This window comes from Saccostrea echinata, unplaced genomic scaffold (assembly GCF_033153115.1).
Source record: "Saccostrea echinata isolate AGI-Se365-2 ecotype Australia unplaced genomic scaffold, CSIRO_AGI_Sech_v1 ptg000056l, whole genome shotgun sequence".
Classification (NCBI taxonomy): domain Eukaryota; kingdom Metazoa; phylum Mollusca; class Bivalvia; order Ostreida; family Ostreidae; genus Saccostrea; species Saccostrea echinata.
The window spans coordinates 3,854,126-3,870,839 of record NW_026889805.1 but is presented as its reverse complement, the minus strand read 5'-3'; the positions used below and the strand labels follow the sequence as shown (position 1 = coordinate 3,870,839).

At 35.9% G+C, this 16,714-nt stretch overlaps 1 protein-coding gene across 3 annotated transcripts; it reads left to right on the top strand.

Moving 5' to 3' along the window:
- Window positions 1-2,526: 2,526 nt before the first annotated feature.
- LOC133173772 (microsomal glutathione S-transferase 1-like) lies at window positions 2,527-16,656 on the top strand. Of its 3 annotated transcripts, none has more exons than XM_061308804.1 (3): window positions 2,527-2,846; window positions 12,243-12,325; window positions 16,060-16,656. In XM_061308804.1, exons 1-3 carry the CDS (start codon window positions 2,718-2,720, stop codon window positions 16,301-16,303), a joined length of 456 nt encoding a protein of 151 aa, XP_061164788.1. In that variant the 5' UTR covers window positions 2,527-2,717; the 3' UTR covers window positions 16,304-16,656. The 3 variants fall into 3 exon arrangements, with proteins under 3 accessions (XP_061164788.1, XP_061164787.1, XP_061164789.1); XM_061308803.1 differs by lacking the exons at window positions 12,243-12,325; window positions 16,060-16,656 and adding exons at window positions 3,257-3,339; window positions 3,754-4,135 and having other exon boundaries at window positions 2,675-2,846; XM_061308805.1 differs by lacking the exon at window positions 2,527-2,846 and adding an exon at window positions 9,893-10,128.
- Window positions 16,657-16,714: the final 58 nt, after the last annotated feature.

Here is a 16,714-nt window from a genome sequence, read left to right as displayed (position 1 = left end):
ATTCTGAATAATCATGATAATGGAATTAGTATATAGGTCCCTGGTTTTTTATATTTTCTTAGGAATCCCTTTCTTTTTATTTCGGTAAAAAGGAGTTTGGCATTTCACTCAGTTCCAAAATGCTTGCAAAGAAACACTTCCCAGTTAGATAGGGACGAACTCGATTAAAGTGCAATTTCACCAATATTCCCCTACTTAGAGGTGCGATTTACAACTTTGAGGGGATGGATCCAAGTTCTTCGGATTTCTTTGGCATAGCTCAAACTTCTAAACGGAGAGTCTCAGAAATATGGGAGCATCTGCAATGAAACTCTTGAAATCTCTGGGTCAAGGTCATTGTTAATTTAGAGAAATTAAACTGATGGTTATGGTATGAGCATGTGACGATGACCTTTGACCTTCAGGACACGAGAAACCTTCAAGTTACTTTTGATTTTCCCTTATGATTATTTGTTAATTATCTATCAACTTATATTTCAACCTACATCCTTTCCCTCCATCTCAGTAAAATATTTCTCTTCAAACCTAGAATCAATACAAAGTTTTACGGTACTGCAGTCAAGACCCCAAAGAAACTTTCCGGAAAGTTTGATTGTTAATAAATTGCATGTGTTCCATGTACATAAAATTATAAACATTATCAGCAAGAACAACTACTTCGGTAGTGACTAATATTTCTATATAAAACAGAAATACATGTATAATGCAAATTTTGCATTAAATTTTTTGAAATTTTTGGAGAATTCCTTCAGATGTGATTAATGGCATTCGTTTCGTTGTTTTACCGTTTGTCATTCTTATTCTATTTCGCATGTTAAATTTATTTATTTATTAATTTTATTATTTAACCAATTTTACCTAGAATTATTTTTTCGTGAAAAATGATGATTTTCGATATTAATGCTTTCATTGTCCTGTTTTCCTTTGTATATTGTATGAATTTTAATCTGTGGTAGTTACAACAAAGTTAACAGACAGATGCTTCTGTCAATCTTACTTGTTCTTTCCGGAATGGCTAAGATTCCGACACGGTCTTGCAAATTTTTCTTTCTTTCTTTTTTTTTTATTTTCAAGCTATCAGTCTCGCCTCTGAATTACTTGTATATTTCTTTAGCATTAAACTAATTATTTTAACTCATTTAGAACATTAAACAACTCAGATAACATGATTGTTTAAACAATAAAATGCTTTCTTTGGTTGTTGGTACGGGAATTAATGTTGCAGCTGTTGCTTAAGCGGGTTATGTAATTTTTTTTCTGCAATAGCTGCAATGTTAATTCCCGTACTAAAAAAGAAAGACAATTCATTGTTTATATTTATATCTGTACAAACAATCATTTAAAAGTAGGATTAATACATGAAATAGAGTATTATTGACATGTACGCCATTGTAAGTTTCATTGATGGAACAGCCACATTACGGGTGATATGCTTAGTGTTGTTAACTGACTGATTAACAGCAATGGTTTTAAGAAATAAAGGAGATAATATTCAGTGGATTTAAATATTAGGAAATCAACGTTTTTATGATACATTAATATACTGTCTCCCGATACTAGTTTGCTCTCCACAGACCTATATCCGTAAAACCTATAATTTTGCTTTCTAACATCAGAAAAAAATTTAAGCGTCGCAGTTTCAAACATTTGTTTTAATTTCTTTTTTTTTTTATTTATTTGTTAAATTTTACTTATTTATCAATTCATTTAAAACTTTGATCCATGGGGCAAATGATAAGGATATCCCCCCCCCCACTCCACCCCCTCAAAAAAGAATTAGTGGACAGGCCTGTAATTGTTCTCTGGACAGCTAATTAATTGCATATATTTTTTATCTAAAACCTGTAAAATGTAGGATCCATCCCTCAAAACTGCTAACATCGATTGCTTCTCACTACTCTCGATCACGGGAATATCACTGATTATCACTGATTGCACTTTTATTGAATATAATCCCATACTGGCATGGTGCAAATCTGAAAAAGAATATCCCTCCCTCCTTTTTCTCAAAGTTTGTAGATGGCGCTTTTTAAGTTGTTATTCCTGTTTGTTTGATTTATGTCGATGCATTAAGGTAAGTGTATTATAATTTATAATACATGAAAACTGGAGAAAACCTTAACAAAAAGATTGTAAACCACACTCGCTGACATTTGTTATTCGTACATAATTATTGATTTAGATTTGAATATAAATTAGAATCCAAACAAGAGCAAAAAGTGTCAAGACTGTGAATTATATAGGAATGTCAAGCAATTCCTACACAAGAACAACTTTACGGTCACTGCCAAACTTCAAGGCAGGAAAAAGAATAATGATCACAACGCAGAAACAAAGCATAACAAGATAGTTTCTAGGGAATTTTTTTTTTTTTTTTGGGGGGGGGGGGCTTTTGTGTGTCCTTTACTCTTTTGGGAGAGGGGGACTAAAAGCTAATTTAGAATTAAATCAATATATGATATTTACAAGTTTAATGTTAAATTCGAGGACAACTAATACTAATCTTTGGGGTAATGGATTAACTTTAATTCTTTGGTCCGAACTGCGATTTTTGGGGTATCGGGAGGACTCTGTGATTTCATTGGAAAGACTTTATTCAGAAAAGACAATGAACCGGAACATTTTATATCTAGCAGAGCGAATCCACGGGATATTCAAGTTTGTAATAATACATCGTCTGTACGATTTACATAACGCGTGGAGCTGAAGAGGGAATAATGGCGATGCATTCTATGCTGAGCTATGATAATCCTTTGTTTGGGAAGTTTGCCTTTTATTCAGGTGTTGTCATCGGAAAAACTTTGTTAATGAGTGCACTGACTGTTCGACAACGACTTACATATAAGGTAGGTCACTGAACTGTCGTCAATTACGAATATATGCGCAATATTCCTCTAGAATTTGAATGTCGAGGGGCCAGTTCTAAAATTACAGGGCAAGAAAACACACATACTTATTTTGCCGTGTTGAGTCTATGCTTTGCAATGATTGTGGTATTTACATCAACTCGAGAAAAAAAAATATCATGTTTGTGCAGCGCATAATCTGTGACCTACTTTCATTATATAAAAACACGTAGTTAATCTTAAAATATCTGTTAGGGTTGTTACACGGCTTGAAGATAGCGCGATCTTCAATGAATGGTTAAACTTTTTCATGTAGGACAGCTAGAGTCTGTAATTAGGCGAAGAGTTACTCATTATACATTATACATATATATTTACTTACATGTTTAAACTCTTGCCTTTTTACACAGATATTTGCAAACCCTGAGGACGTGGAGGGTTTAGGGGGTAAGGAGCCAACAGTCAGCGACCAAAGAGTAGAAAGAGTTCGAAGGTTAATACCATACAAACAAATCTGCACATTTTGTAACTAAACGAACTTTTGTTATGTCCAATTTTTAAGATATGTACCAACAAAAGAAGAAACAATTATAGCTCTAGCAACGATTCAAGCGTTAAAGTCATTCACTGCTTGAATTTTAAAAGATGATCTGCATGTTGCCAATTGTAAAATCTATAAAGCATAAGGATATAAATCAATGCAATTCATAAGCATTAAAATTGCTTAATTAATTAAATATAAACACATATGGTAGTTGATAAATGAATGTGTAATAAAAATTTCTCATGTAAATTCATAAATTTATACAAGTTTTTGGTATAATTTAACGTAGGTCGCGGGTTTGCTGACGTCGTTAAAACTGGGTACGCAATTTAAGATGTTAATTAATCAGCTTGTTTTCCCCAGGTGTCACCAGAATGATATTGAGAACGTCCTGCCGTTTGTGTTGGTGGGGTCCTTCTATATTGTGACTGACCCAGACCCGTGGTGGGCCACGCTGCTGTTCCGGGTGTTCGCCCTCTCTCGCTGCCTTCATACCGTGTGTTACATGGTGCCAATTCCCCAGCCCTCACGTTTTATGTCCTGTTTGACAGGTTGGGGCATCACCGCTTTCATGGCTGTAGCTGTCATTCGCGCCGGCAGACCTTAGACATCGAACCCGGTGAAACTTGAAGAGAGGCTGACGAGAATCTCCTTTTTTTTAAAAAAATGTAATGAATGAATATTCATAATTATATCAGTTGTATATGTTTGAACATTTATGGTGAAATATATATTTGCAATTGAAGCGTGCTGGTTATCATTGAAGACGATTTGTTTTGTTTGTTTGTTGTTTAACGTCCCTCTCGAGAATTTTTCACTCATGTGGAGACGCCACCACTTGCCGGTGGAGAGCTGCAAATTTTGTCCTATACTCAGCACTTACGGCCATTGAGCAGCGAGGGATCTTTTTCGTGCCAGCACCTATTGCGACACGGGACCTCGGTTTATACGGTCTCATCCGAAGGACCGGTCTCCACGTCCCACAGTGGGATTCGAACCCTCGACGTAAGGATCAACTCCTTACTTCGCGACTCTAGAGCAGATGCTCTAACCACTGCGCCATGCGGGCGACGAAGACGATTTGTAAACAGAATTCTTGAGAAATCATGAGTTAACTCAAGATTTATAGCCTGCGCGCGAATACACAAAACTCAGTCACTGGCGGAACATAACCATAATGTTGCAGGGGTGGTTTATATCACATGTAAATAATAACCCAGCTCCTGGCTAAGTGTTCATATAATTAATATTGATGTTAATATATAGTAATCAAGAAATAAAAAAATTAACAAGCACGATCTAACAGGCCCATAGCAACGGTTTCAAAAGTGGGGAGGGGGACTTCCAAAAAAATCTGACAAGCAAAAAAAAAAAAAGAAAAAAGGAAGAAGGTATTTTACTGTGCAAATCCTGCAATTTGCCAGTGCTCGACCTTACATCAAAAAGTGTGTGTGTGTGTGTGGGGGGGGGGGGGGCTGCATCTAAAGGACAATCTACTATAGCAAAATACTATACTCAGAAAAAAAGTGGGGGGCCAGGCCCCCTCTGCCCCCCCCCCTGCGTTCTACGGGCCTGTCTAATAACAAATGTATACAATATATTTTAGTTATCCTGTTTCAAGTTTTTATATAAGACAAAGACCCCATCTGGGGTATATGAATACAAATTAATGATACAACAAAATAACATACAAGCATGAAATGAGTGGCACTAATGTTAATTACTATATACATGTATAGTTCAAAACATCAAAGTATAGGAAGGCCTCTGCTAATATTAAATAAATCTATATGTATTACAACATATTTTAAACAGTTGTTTTGTTATAAATTTATTACTGACAATAAAATTGTCAGTAATTTGGCAAGTCCAAAAATGACTTTAGCGTCCTTACAATTTAACAGGTCATGAAATTTAATAACATTAGAGTTAGCATAAAAAAATATTTGGAGCACTTTTTTTTCGTTCTCTTTTGAAAAAAGCACATTCTAAAAGATAGTGGAATTCGTCTCCTAAATTGTTAGAGGAACAAAGATCACAAAATCGAGCATCTCTGTCAACACCCCAAAAGCGACCTTTCTCAATTGGAAATCTGTGATTCATACATCTAAATTTACATAAAGCTTTTCTCAAATCCTTTGGAAGATAAATCAAATATTTTTCAAAACAATGTTCCAATTTAAATAACCTATAATTAAGGGTTTTTTGGCATATCAAAAATACTGGCATACCAATTCTGCTTAAATTGATCAATTAATCTAGTTTTTACCAATTTTGACACCAACGTTTTCTTTAGAGGATACTGTTGTAACCATAACTCGGACATTCCACCCACAGTCATTTAGTGTTTTTCAACATAGTAAATCCACTTAGACTGCATTAAGTCATGTTCTCTAAGCTTTAATAACAATTTATATAAGAGAAAAGATATTTTGTCTTGTTTACCACAAATAAGTCTATGCCAAAACCCAATAACTCTGGATACTGGATATCTACCCGGTTCGCCATATAAAATATGATTAGGGGTAGATTTTTTTTAGATTTACAATTATTTTGTAAAATTGTAAAATCAATAGGTAGAACAGTTAAAGAGTTATCTCCCTTAAAATAATTTTTAGCTATATACAATAATCACCGTACAATTATGCTTTACACAGATATGTTATATCTACATAACAATAAATGTAATAATATGTAATTATAACTTTAAAATATACAGAAGGTAACATATTTGATTAACTATCTATGGGACAAGGCCCATTCCACGAAAGACCAAAATAAATACTGACTCACTTGTAACAAAAAATCTCTCTAGGGTAAAATAAAAAACTATGGTAAAAAACTTGGCGTGGTATTATAACTCACTTACAATTTAAGTCTGTCGCCCGCGTGGCGCAGTGGTAAGAGCGTCTGCTCTAGAGTCGCGGAGTAAGGAGTTGGTCCTTACGTCGAGGATTCGAACCCCACTGTGGGACGTGGAGACCGGTCATACGGATGAGATCGTATAAACCGAGGTCCCGTGTCGCAGTAGGTGCTGGCACGAAAAAGATCCCTCACTGCTCAATGGCCGTAAGTGCTGAGTATAGGAAAAAATTTGCAGCTCTCCACCGGCAAGTGGTGGCGTCTCCATATGAGTGAAAAATTCTCGAGAGGGACGTTAAACAATAAACAAACAAACATAATTTAAGTCTAAATCAAAAGTATTTGTCAATGTAATCTCTCTAATTTCAAACCACAACTATACTGAAAATTCTCTGAGTATTCTATCTGAGATCAACTCAGAAACATTAAAACTTTCCACCAATAAAATTACAGAACCTCACCTTTGAACTCTATCGCTCAACTACAATACTTATTAAATAAGGGGGTGAATCTGAGATTTGTATGGAATTATAAAATCTGATTTAATTTATATTAAGAATATTTATTCAAATATTATATGATATATATTATATAGAGTTAAAACACACTGATACACTATCAATCTATAAAAGGATTTAGTTTCAAATGAAGTCGAGTACTCGTTGTTTGTCAAATATCTTGTCAAACAATTGATCAATAGGAAACGGTAAGGACCTTAATTCTGACGTATATTTAACAAATTGGTGCAAAACACAACATTATAACAATGCCTGACGTTTTGGTGGTTTTTTTTTTTTGTTTTTTTGTTTTATATATTTTCCCGTTATTCGTCCGTATTTTTTTTCGTCCGTCTTTCTGTCTATGAACTTTTCACACTTCTGACTTATTCTCCAGAACCATTTGACCAACTTCATTCAAACTTGGCACAAAGTACAAGGGAATTCATTTTCTTCAAATGAAGGGTCACACCCTCCAGCTTGAAAGGGAAGATAAAGAAGAAAAGGTATTACATATGAAATTTTCTCAAAAACTATAAAGCCAGAAAGATGAAACTTACGTGAAAGCTTTCTGACATAGTGTAAATTCGAGTTTGTACAAATCATGGCCCCTGTGGGTTGGGGAGGGACTCAATAGGAGATCATCGGTGCATATGAATATGCAATTAAACATCCTCTTTGTTCTTTGGATTCAAATTTGTTCAAATTAGCGCTCCCTAAGGGCCAGTACACACGGTAAGGCTTGCCTTATAAATCTAAAACCTTACGTTTTGCAGGACGTACGGCTCTCCCGTCCACACGCTAAGGCAAGACTTACAACATTATAAACACCATTTACATAAATTCCATGTGTTTTGAACCATAAACATTGCACAATATTTAACAGAATAATAGATTACTAGCTATAGGACTTTGAAATAATTTTACCGACCATTGCATTCACACTTCTTAACAAAGAGGAGGAGGTTAACAGAAACATTTGCGGATATTTTCATTATCTTATTTGAATATACTTTGTGTTCCTTTCAATATACCAACGTGTATGGTTTTATAAGAATAGATTGAACTTTGGGTGATAGGTTTTCATTGGTTAAGAAATAAATGTCAGCTAAGTCTTGTATTTTTATGTTCTGTATTGCTGTATGTTCATGTATTTTCTTGTCCTCTTGAGTGTTACAAATTATGCTTGTATCTATGTTATGCCCCCAGTGGGACCATGATTGGCAAATAAATTCTATTCTATTCTATTCTATTCTGTATTAAGAAATAGAGCAGTGTTCTATTCCTAAGTCAGACTTATAAGGCTCGAAAAAACGTGTATTAAGGGTGTACACACGGTAAGGCTAGAACTTAAGTTTCATGACTTATAAGGCAAGCCTTACCGTGTGTACCGGCCCTTAGTTAGAATGAAGCCTCAGCAGGGAGTACAAGTTCTGCATGGGAATATCGATCACTAGTATTCAAGCATTCCAACTAGTGTAGATTCCAGTGTCTATAAATCATGGACGGTTACAGAGAGGGACACAAAAGGGAGTAAAAGTTTACATTGGAATACATAAAAAGTCTTTTTAAGAACGGCACGAGTGTGATAAATTAAATCAGAAGAAAACCATCCCCATGTAATGTAGATTCAAGTTGTTCAAATCGTGATCTCTAGGTCTAGGGTGCAAGAGGCCAAGATAGGGAATCAAAGTTTTACATTTGAGTTTGAAAATCTTTTGCTACAACAGGAGGACAATTAGTAACATTGGTATGCAAGAAACCCAAAGATTTGGTCAAATAAAAGATCCCGAGGTTAGGGTTGGGTCACAGAGAGAGTAAAGTTTTTATAGAAGAATACATATATATATTGTGTATATCTTTTTAATAAATGTCTTTGCCAGCAAAGCTAGCTACAATTATTCATCTTAAAATACAGATATGACCATAGCATATAGTAAACCTACAGTGCTGATTAAGGTCCATCATTTCTCTGCTCACTCATGTAAAATCTTTCCTTAAAGCTTATGATTGTCCAAAAGAAAGAATGGAGGAGTACAATGCGAGGACAATCCTCTTAAAAAAGATATCTCTAAATTTTAAAAGTTGCATTTTTCAGAAATTGTATTGTTAATATCATCTTTTAGACATTTGCTTCCTTTATTTTATTGAATACCTAATTGGTAAATAATATATTTTTCACATATGCTTTAAGGTTTGTGAAAAGAAAAAAACTTCAACTCTCTCCAAAGCTTAAGACTGAACGCGTTAACCATTACGCCAAAAATAATTTAAACGAGTTTGTCGAAGCGTAAATGTTTTTTTAAAGAAAAGTTCGATTTTCGTATAGAATGGGTCAAGGATCCATTTTTTTTTTTTTTTTTTTTTTTTTTTTTTTTTTTTTTTGCATAAAATAGAATTTACATTTATCTCTCCGTCATTTAAACGTAAATGTAGAATAGAGACTTGACCCATTCATATCCAAAAATCATTTTTTTTATGGCTCCAATAAACCCATTTTCCACTAAATATGCTTAACTGTCAACTTTAAAAACAAATTATCAACCAATAAATCGTTCGATAACATAAATAAATCAAATATGTTGAAGATGCCATTACTAAAAACACAATATTAGAATGATAAAGGTTTTCCATGAACTTTCAAAATTGAGAAAAATATTATCTCAGAGCGCGGCCTTACACGCCTTCTTTCTTTATAATTAAAATGCTCATAAATTTATAATTAAAATGCACATAATTTCAGCGTATCTTGCGGGGCAAAGTTGGACAGAGAAGGCCTGTTAACTGGACAGTTTTATAAAGGGATAATAATCATTCATCCAATTGAGAGTTATCCCTCTTATCAGAGGGTCAATGAACCTTAAACCATGCCTCGATCTATAGGGCTAGGAAGGCCGGGGCCACAACTTGACTTAAAAAAAAGGTGACACACAGAAATATCTAAACTGCAAGAACAAACAGCTCTTGACCACAAGCCTGAATAATCGTTTACGTAAACCATGAACTTGTAGCTAATGGCTATCAATTAGCGATATACATGTATCTGTGACGCAGATTAGCACCGTAACCCTATGGGCCTCTTGTTTCTGCCTCGGTTGCAACTTTAGAGTCGTCAAAGTTTGACAAAAAACTATCTGCAATGTTATGACTTCATTATCTGGGTGATCGATGTCCTATATATTACACCACATAATAGAAGTAACGTTGCCAGTAAAAGCGCAGATTTTGAAGAGAATTCGTGTTACATAATATGGCGTTCGAAACCTTTCTCAGTTTTGATAATCCTTTATTCGGGAACTTTGCTTTCTACTCCGGGCTCGTCATTGGAAAAACTTTATTAATGAGTGTACTGACAGCTCGGCAAAGACTGACTCGCAAGGTAAGCAACTATAATACAGTCGTAAAGTGCTTATTAATATAACGTCTGAGAAATCTGAAGAGGTGCTATAGATAACACAGATAAGTTGTTACTCAATTTTGTAAACTGCATGTAAAGAATTCGAAGTTGTAATTTTATAACATAAACTCCATATACATGTACTATGTACTTGTGCTTTACTTACAGATAAAGACACAGTTTGTGTATACATGTGCATACATTTTTTTATCGATAAGACCTGACACCTATTTTATAGATGCAGTCAAATCAAATACGGCTCCCCCATAGTGAGACTTCCCTCGGAAAACTGACTTGGGAAGAGGAGTGGCTAAATTGCTAATCTTTCCCCCAAATAAAGCATAGTGAGGCTTCCCGCTACGTGTAGGAAAGGGAAATATTTCCCCGATATTGTGTTTTGATTTGCTAAATAATGCTATGAAATATGGTTAGATAAGTCAATTGGTGCAAAATAATACATTTTTGAAATATGTTTTTTTCCTAAAATCTTGCTATCTCCAAATCATCTCTGCACGATTTTAAAACGTTAATTACTTGTACGATCCTCCCCCATTCTCGAGAGTGAGCTAGATGGTAGATGATAGATAGACCGTAATTGCTTTACCATGAGAGGATGAACTTAACAAAACGAGCAAACATTTGTTAAAATGAAAAAAAACCCAACATTTTGTAAATTAATGAGCTGTTTTGTCGATGTTGAATATTGAGATTTCTCTGTTGTGTATAATGAGTCATACCCCCGGCAGCCTGGCTATATAGTGAGACCCCCCCCCCCCAATGCTATACGAACAAGAGGCACATTGGCCGTTCACCTGAGCACACTGGCCAGGAAAAAGCAGAAATCAGTATTGAAAAGAATAAATATATAAATGATTGCAAATACCCCCCCCCCCCGGAGGGGGGCATGATTTGTTCATAATTGTATCTACACATCTACACTACCTGAGGTGCCTCCGTATTTCTTTGACTAATCATGGCATGGCTTAAGAAGATTTTTTCTATATGTTTGATCTTTTATTGTGGCCCCGCCCTACTCCCAGAGAAAATGATCTGAACAAACTTTTACCTGCACTACAGGAGGATGCTTCTGAATTAATATGACTAGTTTTTGGGAAGAAGATTTTTATAGATATTTCCTATCTATTAAACTTTGATCACCCATTGTGGCCCCACTCTACCCTTGGGGTCACGATTTGAACAAAATTGAATCTACACTACCTGAGAATGCTTCCAGATAAATATAACTAATCATGGCTTGCTGTTCTTGAGAAGAAAATTTTTCCTATAAAATTCCTATGTAAAAATATGATTGCCTACTGTGGTCCCACCCTACACAGGGAATAATTTGAATGTACACTACCTGAGGATTGTTCCATATAAACGAGAAGATTTTTAAAGATTTATCCTACATATTCTCTTGTAAAACTTTGATCACCCATTGCAGCCCCTTCCCACCCCTGGGGGTCATCATTTGAACAAATTTGAATCAATACTATGTCAGGAAGCTTTCACATAAGTTTTATTTTTATTGGCCCAGTGGTTCTTTAGAGGATTTTTAAATGACCCACCCAATTTATACTTTACTTAATTTCTCCCCTTGGAAGAGGGTGTGGCCCTTCATTTGAACAAACTTGAATTCCCTTTTACCGAAGGATACTCTGTGTCAAGTTTGGTTGAAATTGGCCCAGTGGTTCTGGAAGAGAAGGCGAAATTGTAAAAAGTTTATGACGACGAACAAAGAGAAATTTAGATCAGAAAAGCTCACTTTTCGGCTCAGGTGAGCTAAAACTATTCAGGGGAAAGCCTTGCTGTGAAGGGAAAAGCCTGGCTATTTATGAGACTTCCCCCAGACAAAAAAACTTGCTATATAGTGAGAAAAACCCAAAAAGAACCATTCGGAAACGAAATTGAAGGGGGAAGCCTGGCTATAAAGGGAGGGGGGTCTTGCTATATTGTGAGACTTCTCCCGGAAGAGTTTTATATTTTCTCTCTTTTTGGGAAGGGGAGGGGGTGCTGGCGTTTCAAAAAAAAAACTTACTAAGCGATGAAAAAAAAGAGTGAGAGAGAAACTCCTTTATTCTTACTGTGTTCTTCAGATATTTGTGAATCCCGAGGATGTGGCGTATTGTGGTGGTAAGGCACCCACTATCGGCGACCAGGGAGTGGAAAGAGTCCGAAGGTGAAAAGCACATAGAACATTGCAACAAATTCATTTACTGCCTACTAGTATTTTTTCTTTATTATCATTAAACTTTTTCTTTTATAAGCTCACCTGGTCAAATGATCACGTGAGTCTCTGATCAAGTTTATTCGTTGTCCACCTGTCTCTGTTCAATCCACTCTCGATTTTTTCCAGAAGCGCTGGGGTAATTGCTGTCAACCTAAGCACATTGCATCGGATTCCATGTATTGTTAAAAAGACGTGTCCTAGCTTGCTTAAAGTTGAGACCCAGTAAAGCATCTTACATGATCATACTTCAGAAAAATAAATGTAACTCGTATGAGCTTTGTATCCCATGGGCCTTGTTTGTATGTTGCTTTGTTTTTAAATGATTAAACTGTATAATTTCTCAGTCAGCATTAATATGTTAGCAGACAAAAACAGCTGCAAATATTGATAGGTGCTTGTGGACAGGACACCCCCCCCCCTTCCCCTACAACCACCACCACCACTCATACATACAAATATATACACTCAGGACCCTAGGATTTTTAAAATTTGTTTTGTTTCATAAATTATTCTTCTGTCATGCACACAAAAACAATGTGTTCCATTTGAAAAATAATAAAAAAAAAATATATATGTATATATACACTAGGCAAAATTGCTAAGGCACCACTTGTTATTCTTATTTGATGAATTGATCATTTGCCTGATCGGTACTATAGTATATAATAATAGGCCATCTTTTTCAAAACTGTTGGATTGAGAAATGTCTTCGTGTCATGATAAGACCCTTAAAGGACCTTCTTGCCCGAAAACCAATTTCCCGACGTGCACTGCGCACCGTTTTTGCCAAGATATGAAGTTGGTGATTACCGATGGTGGTCCGTGAGGTTGCGACGGGAAATAGTCTCCCACTTAAAAATCAGACAACATACCCTTATTGACTACCATATCGCGTAATAGTCATCCAGTGCCTTGGCGTCCCCTCCAAATCCACCCAACTTCCGGTTGCCCCAATTTTGTAGAACAATTTTGAAATTATCGTGTGGTGCTTACTTAATGCCGTCGCTATCTAAAGTAAACATTTTTATGAATGTTCATTCATTTGCAACAATTTTTCATTAGAGGAATGAATAATCATTGAATTGTTTTAATTTTTCGCAAATTTCTCCAAAGGAACCCCCTGCATACACCATACTGACTGCCTTAGCACGCTCTTCTAGGGTCAAATGCCGCATACTGTAGAACTTTTTTCCTGCGTTTTTAATTAGTACAAATATAAAGATCACTGCCACAAAGAAAAAATAGAAATTTATTCCACCAAAATTGAAAAAAAGTATAGACCCGATTTTAATTCTTTCTATGAAATGGTTACGCTTCAGTAAACATTGTTTTTATTTATCAGTTAAGACATTTAAATACCTCATTTTTTATTAAAGTAACTTAATTATATCAAAAACATCATAAACAAGTTTTGCAAAGAAAAATTTTAATTTATTTAGGTGGTGTGTTAACAATTTTGTCTAGTGTATATACATATATAAAACAAACCGTAGAATAAACGTTTTCTTAAACAAAAGGCCCAAGGACCTTAATGGTCACCTGAGTATAATGTAACGATCCTGAGTGACTGAGGTGACCTAAAAAATCATACTCGATCGCGGTATTACATGTGTAATATAGAGTTTTATAGAGTTCTATTTTGATATTACCGCGGGGGAGGGGGGGGGGGTTGTTATAAGACAACAATTTAGAGGATCCATAGAGTATAAATAAACTGATAGATGAAGCTTTGTTGCCCAAAAACAAAAGCAGTAGGATGATCAGGATCAACGAAATACAAGTATTACTTAGTAGTCTAGTATTCAGTAACAACTCAGAAATTAAGTTCTAATCTGTCCCCCGTTTATCACTATCATCATGCAAACTACTTGATCATTGAAACTATAAAAGTACTGTTCTGAATTATAAAATAACAAATTCTTGCATAATTCACTTATTCTATTAACCTTTCAAATACATTATTTACAGTAATTAATTCTCAAAAATGAATGGCAAAGGGGTATAACTTCTCTCAGAATGCAAATTAATAGAGCTCTGGCCAGGACCAGAACACTTGACCAAATGGGATATTCAAAAATCTGGTAAAAATACCCTTAAAACATTTACTCTGTTTGCCTCCGATATGCCCAGGTGCAGAGAAGATTTTCAAAGAAATAATGCATTTTCACCACAGATTCAACACAACACTACCCTAACACCACAACCCATGGTCATGAAATTCAGAAATTTGGAAGAGGTACCTTCATCATCATAACTATGCACTAAGTTGAAGATTTTCAAGAATTAATACATTTTGACTGCATTATCAAAAGACCCCCCCCCCCCAACAAAAAACAACTCTTGACCCTGGGACCACAAGTTTTAAAAATTTTGTAAGAAGCACCCTTGCTCATCATAGCTATGCACTTTGTGTATCTGCTCAACACTAAGGAGAAAACAGGACTAGTTTTAATAGAATTAATGCATTTTCACTATGTTATCAATAGAGCCCCACCCCTACACCAGAACATCTGACCCATGGGCCAAGAAACTCACAATTCTGGAAGAAGCACTCTTGTTCATCTTAATTATACACTTAGTTTCTTTGCTTTATATCCAGGAGCAGAGAAGAATATTTTCAAAGATATTATGCCTTTTCACTATATAATCAATAGACCCCCCCCCCTTTCACCAGAACCCCTGAACCTGGGGTCAAGAATTTCACAATTTTGGAAGAGACATCATTGCTTATCATAACCATGCACTTAGTTTGTTTAAATAATACCCAGGAGCAGAGAAGAATTGATGCATTTTCACTATTCTATAATCAATAGAGCCCCGCCCTAACACCAAAACCCCTGAACCAGGGGCCATGAAATTAACAATTTTGGAAGAGGCATACTTGCTCATCATAACAACATGTATGTACTTAGTTAGACTGTTTAAAAACCCAGGTGCAGAGAAGAAGATTTTCAAAAAATTAATGCATTTTCACTATATAATTAATAGAGCCCAGCCCTAACACCAAAACCACTGACCCGGGGCCATGAAATTCACAATTTTAAAAGCGGCACCCTTGCTCATCATAACTATGTGCTTACTTACTTTGTATAATTCCCAGGAGCAGAGAAGAAGATTTTCAAAGGTATAATGCACTTTCACTATATGATCTATATTGGCCCACCCTAGCACCAGAACCCTGCATGGGGCTATGAATTTCAATTTTTTGGTAGAGGACTTAATGCTTATTACAATCTTGCTCAAAATTTGACTGCTCGGTGTGAGTAAAGAAGAAGATTTTTAAAGATTGCATTAATTTTTGGTAGTTTTAGTCCCACCCGTCAGGCCCCAGGGGAGCAAGGACCACCAAATACGAAGTCTAAGTTCCCCTTCACCTATAGATGCTATATGCCAAAATTGGCTGAAATTGGTTCAGGGTTCCAGAGAAGAAGGTGTTGATGTTCATAATTGTCAACGGCATGGCCGTAGGAACCGGGGGGGGGGGGGGTGTAAAAATCGGGTTATGTTGTATATTTTGTATTTACTGCCTCCTGGTAAATTCAAAACTACAAGACAATATTACAGTGTACATGCTTTTTTCCTAAGTATAATATCTGACATCGTAATACATGTATGTGGTTTGCCTTTAAAATAATTTCTACGGTAAAGAGGCGCTGAATTACCTCCTAGCTTTTTTCCTCCAGGTGTCACCAGAATGATATAGAGAACGTATTCCCCTTTGTGTTCCTGGGATTCTTCTACATTTTGACCAGTCCGGACCCTTGGTGGGCCACGCTGCTGTTCCGGGTGTTCGCCCTCTCTCGCTGCCTCCATACCGTGTGTTACCTGGCGTCAATTCCCCAGCCCTCACGTTTCCTAACCTTCATGACAGGCTATGTTGTCACTGGTTACATGGCGGTAGCTGTTATCCGCGCTGGAAGATTTTAAACCTCAAAACTTGAAGGAGACAGGAGAACTTCCTTTACATTAATCACTTGCTACATGTGTACATTTAAGGGGGAGGGGCGACCCTCTGATAAAGGAAATAACTTCCCAAGTAAATAATCCTAAAATGTCCAATAGTTTGTCTTATCAGGTTAAGGGTACTTGGCAGTTCAGTAAAATCTGAAATAAAATGCAAGCTTTGACATTTAGTTTCTTTTGCCAATATACATTTGCATCCAATTTTTTTTTAATCTCTTACGAATTGCTACAGCTCTATCTTTTTTATAAACAATTTTAAAACCGCAGTAATGTATCATTTACGATATGTAGCAGGTACGTAATATTGTTTACGAAAGGTGCGGGGGGCGGGGGGGGGGGGGGGGGTGATTGACAAATTGACAAAAAATAAAAAAA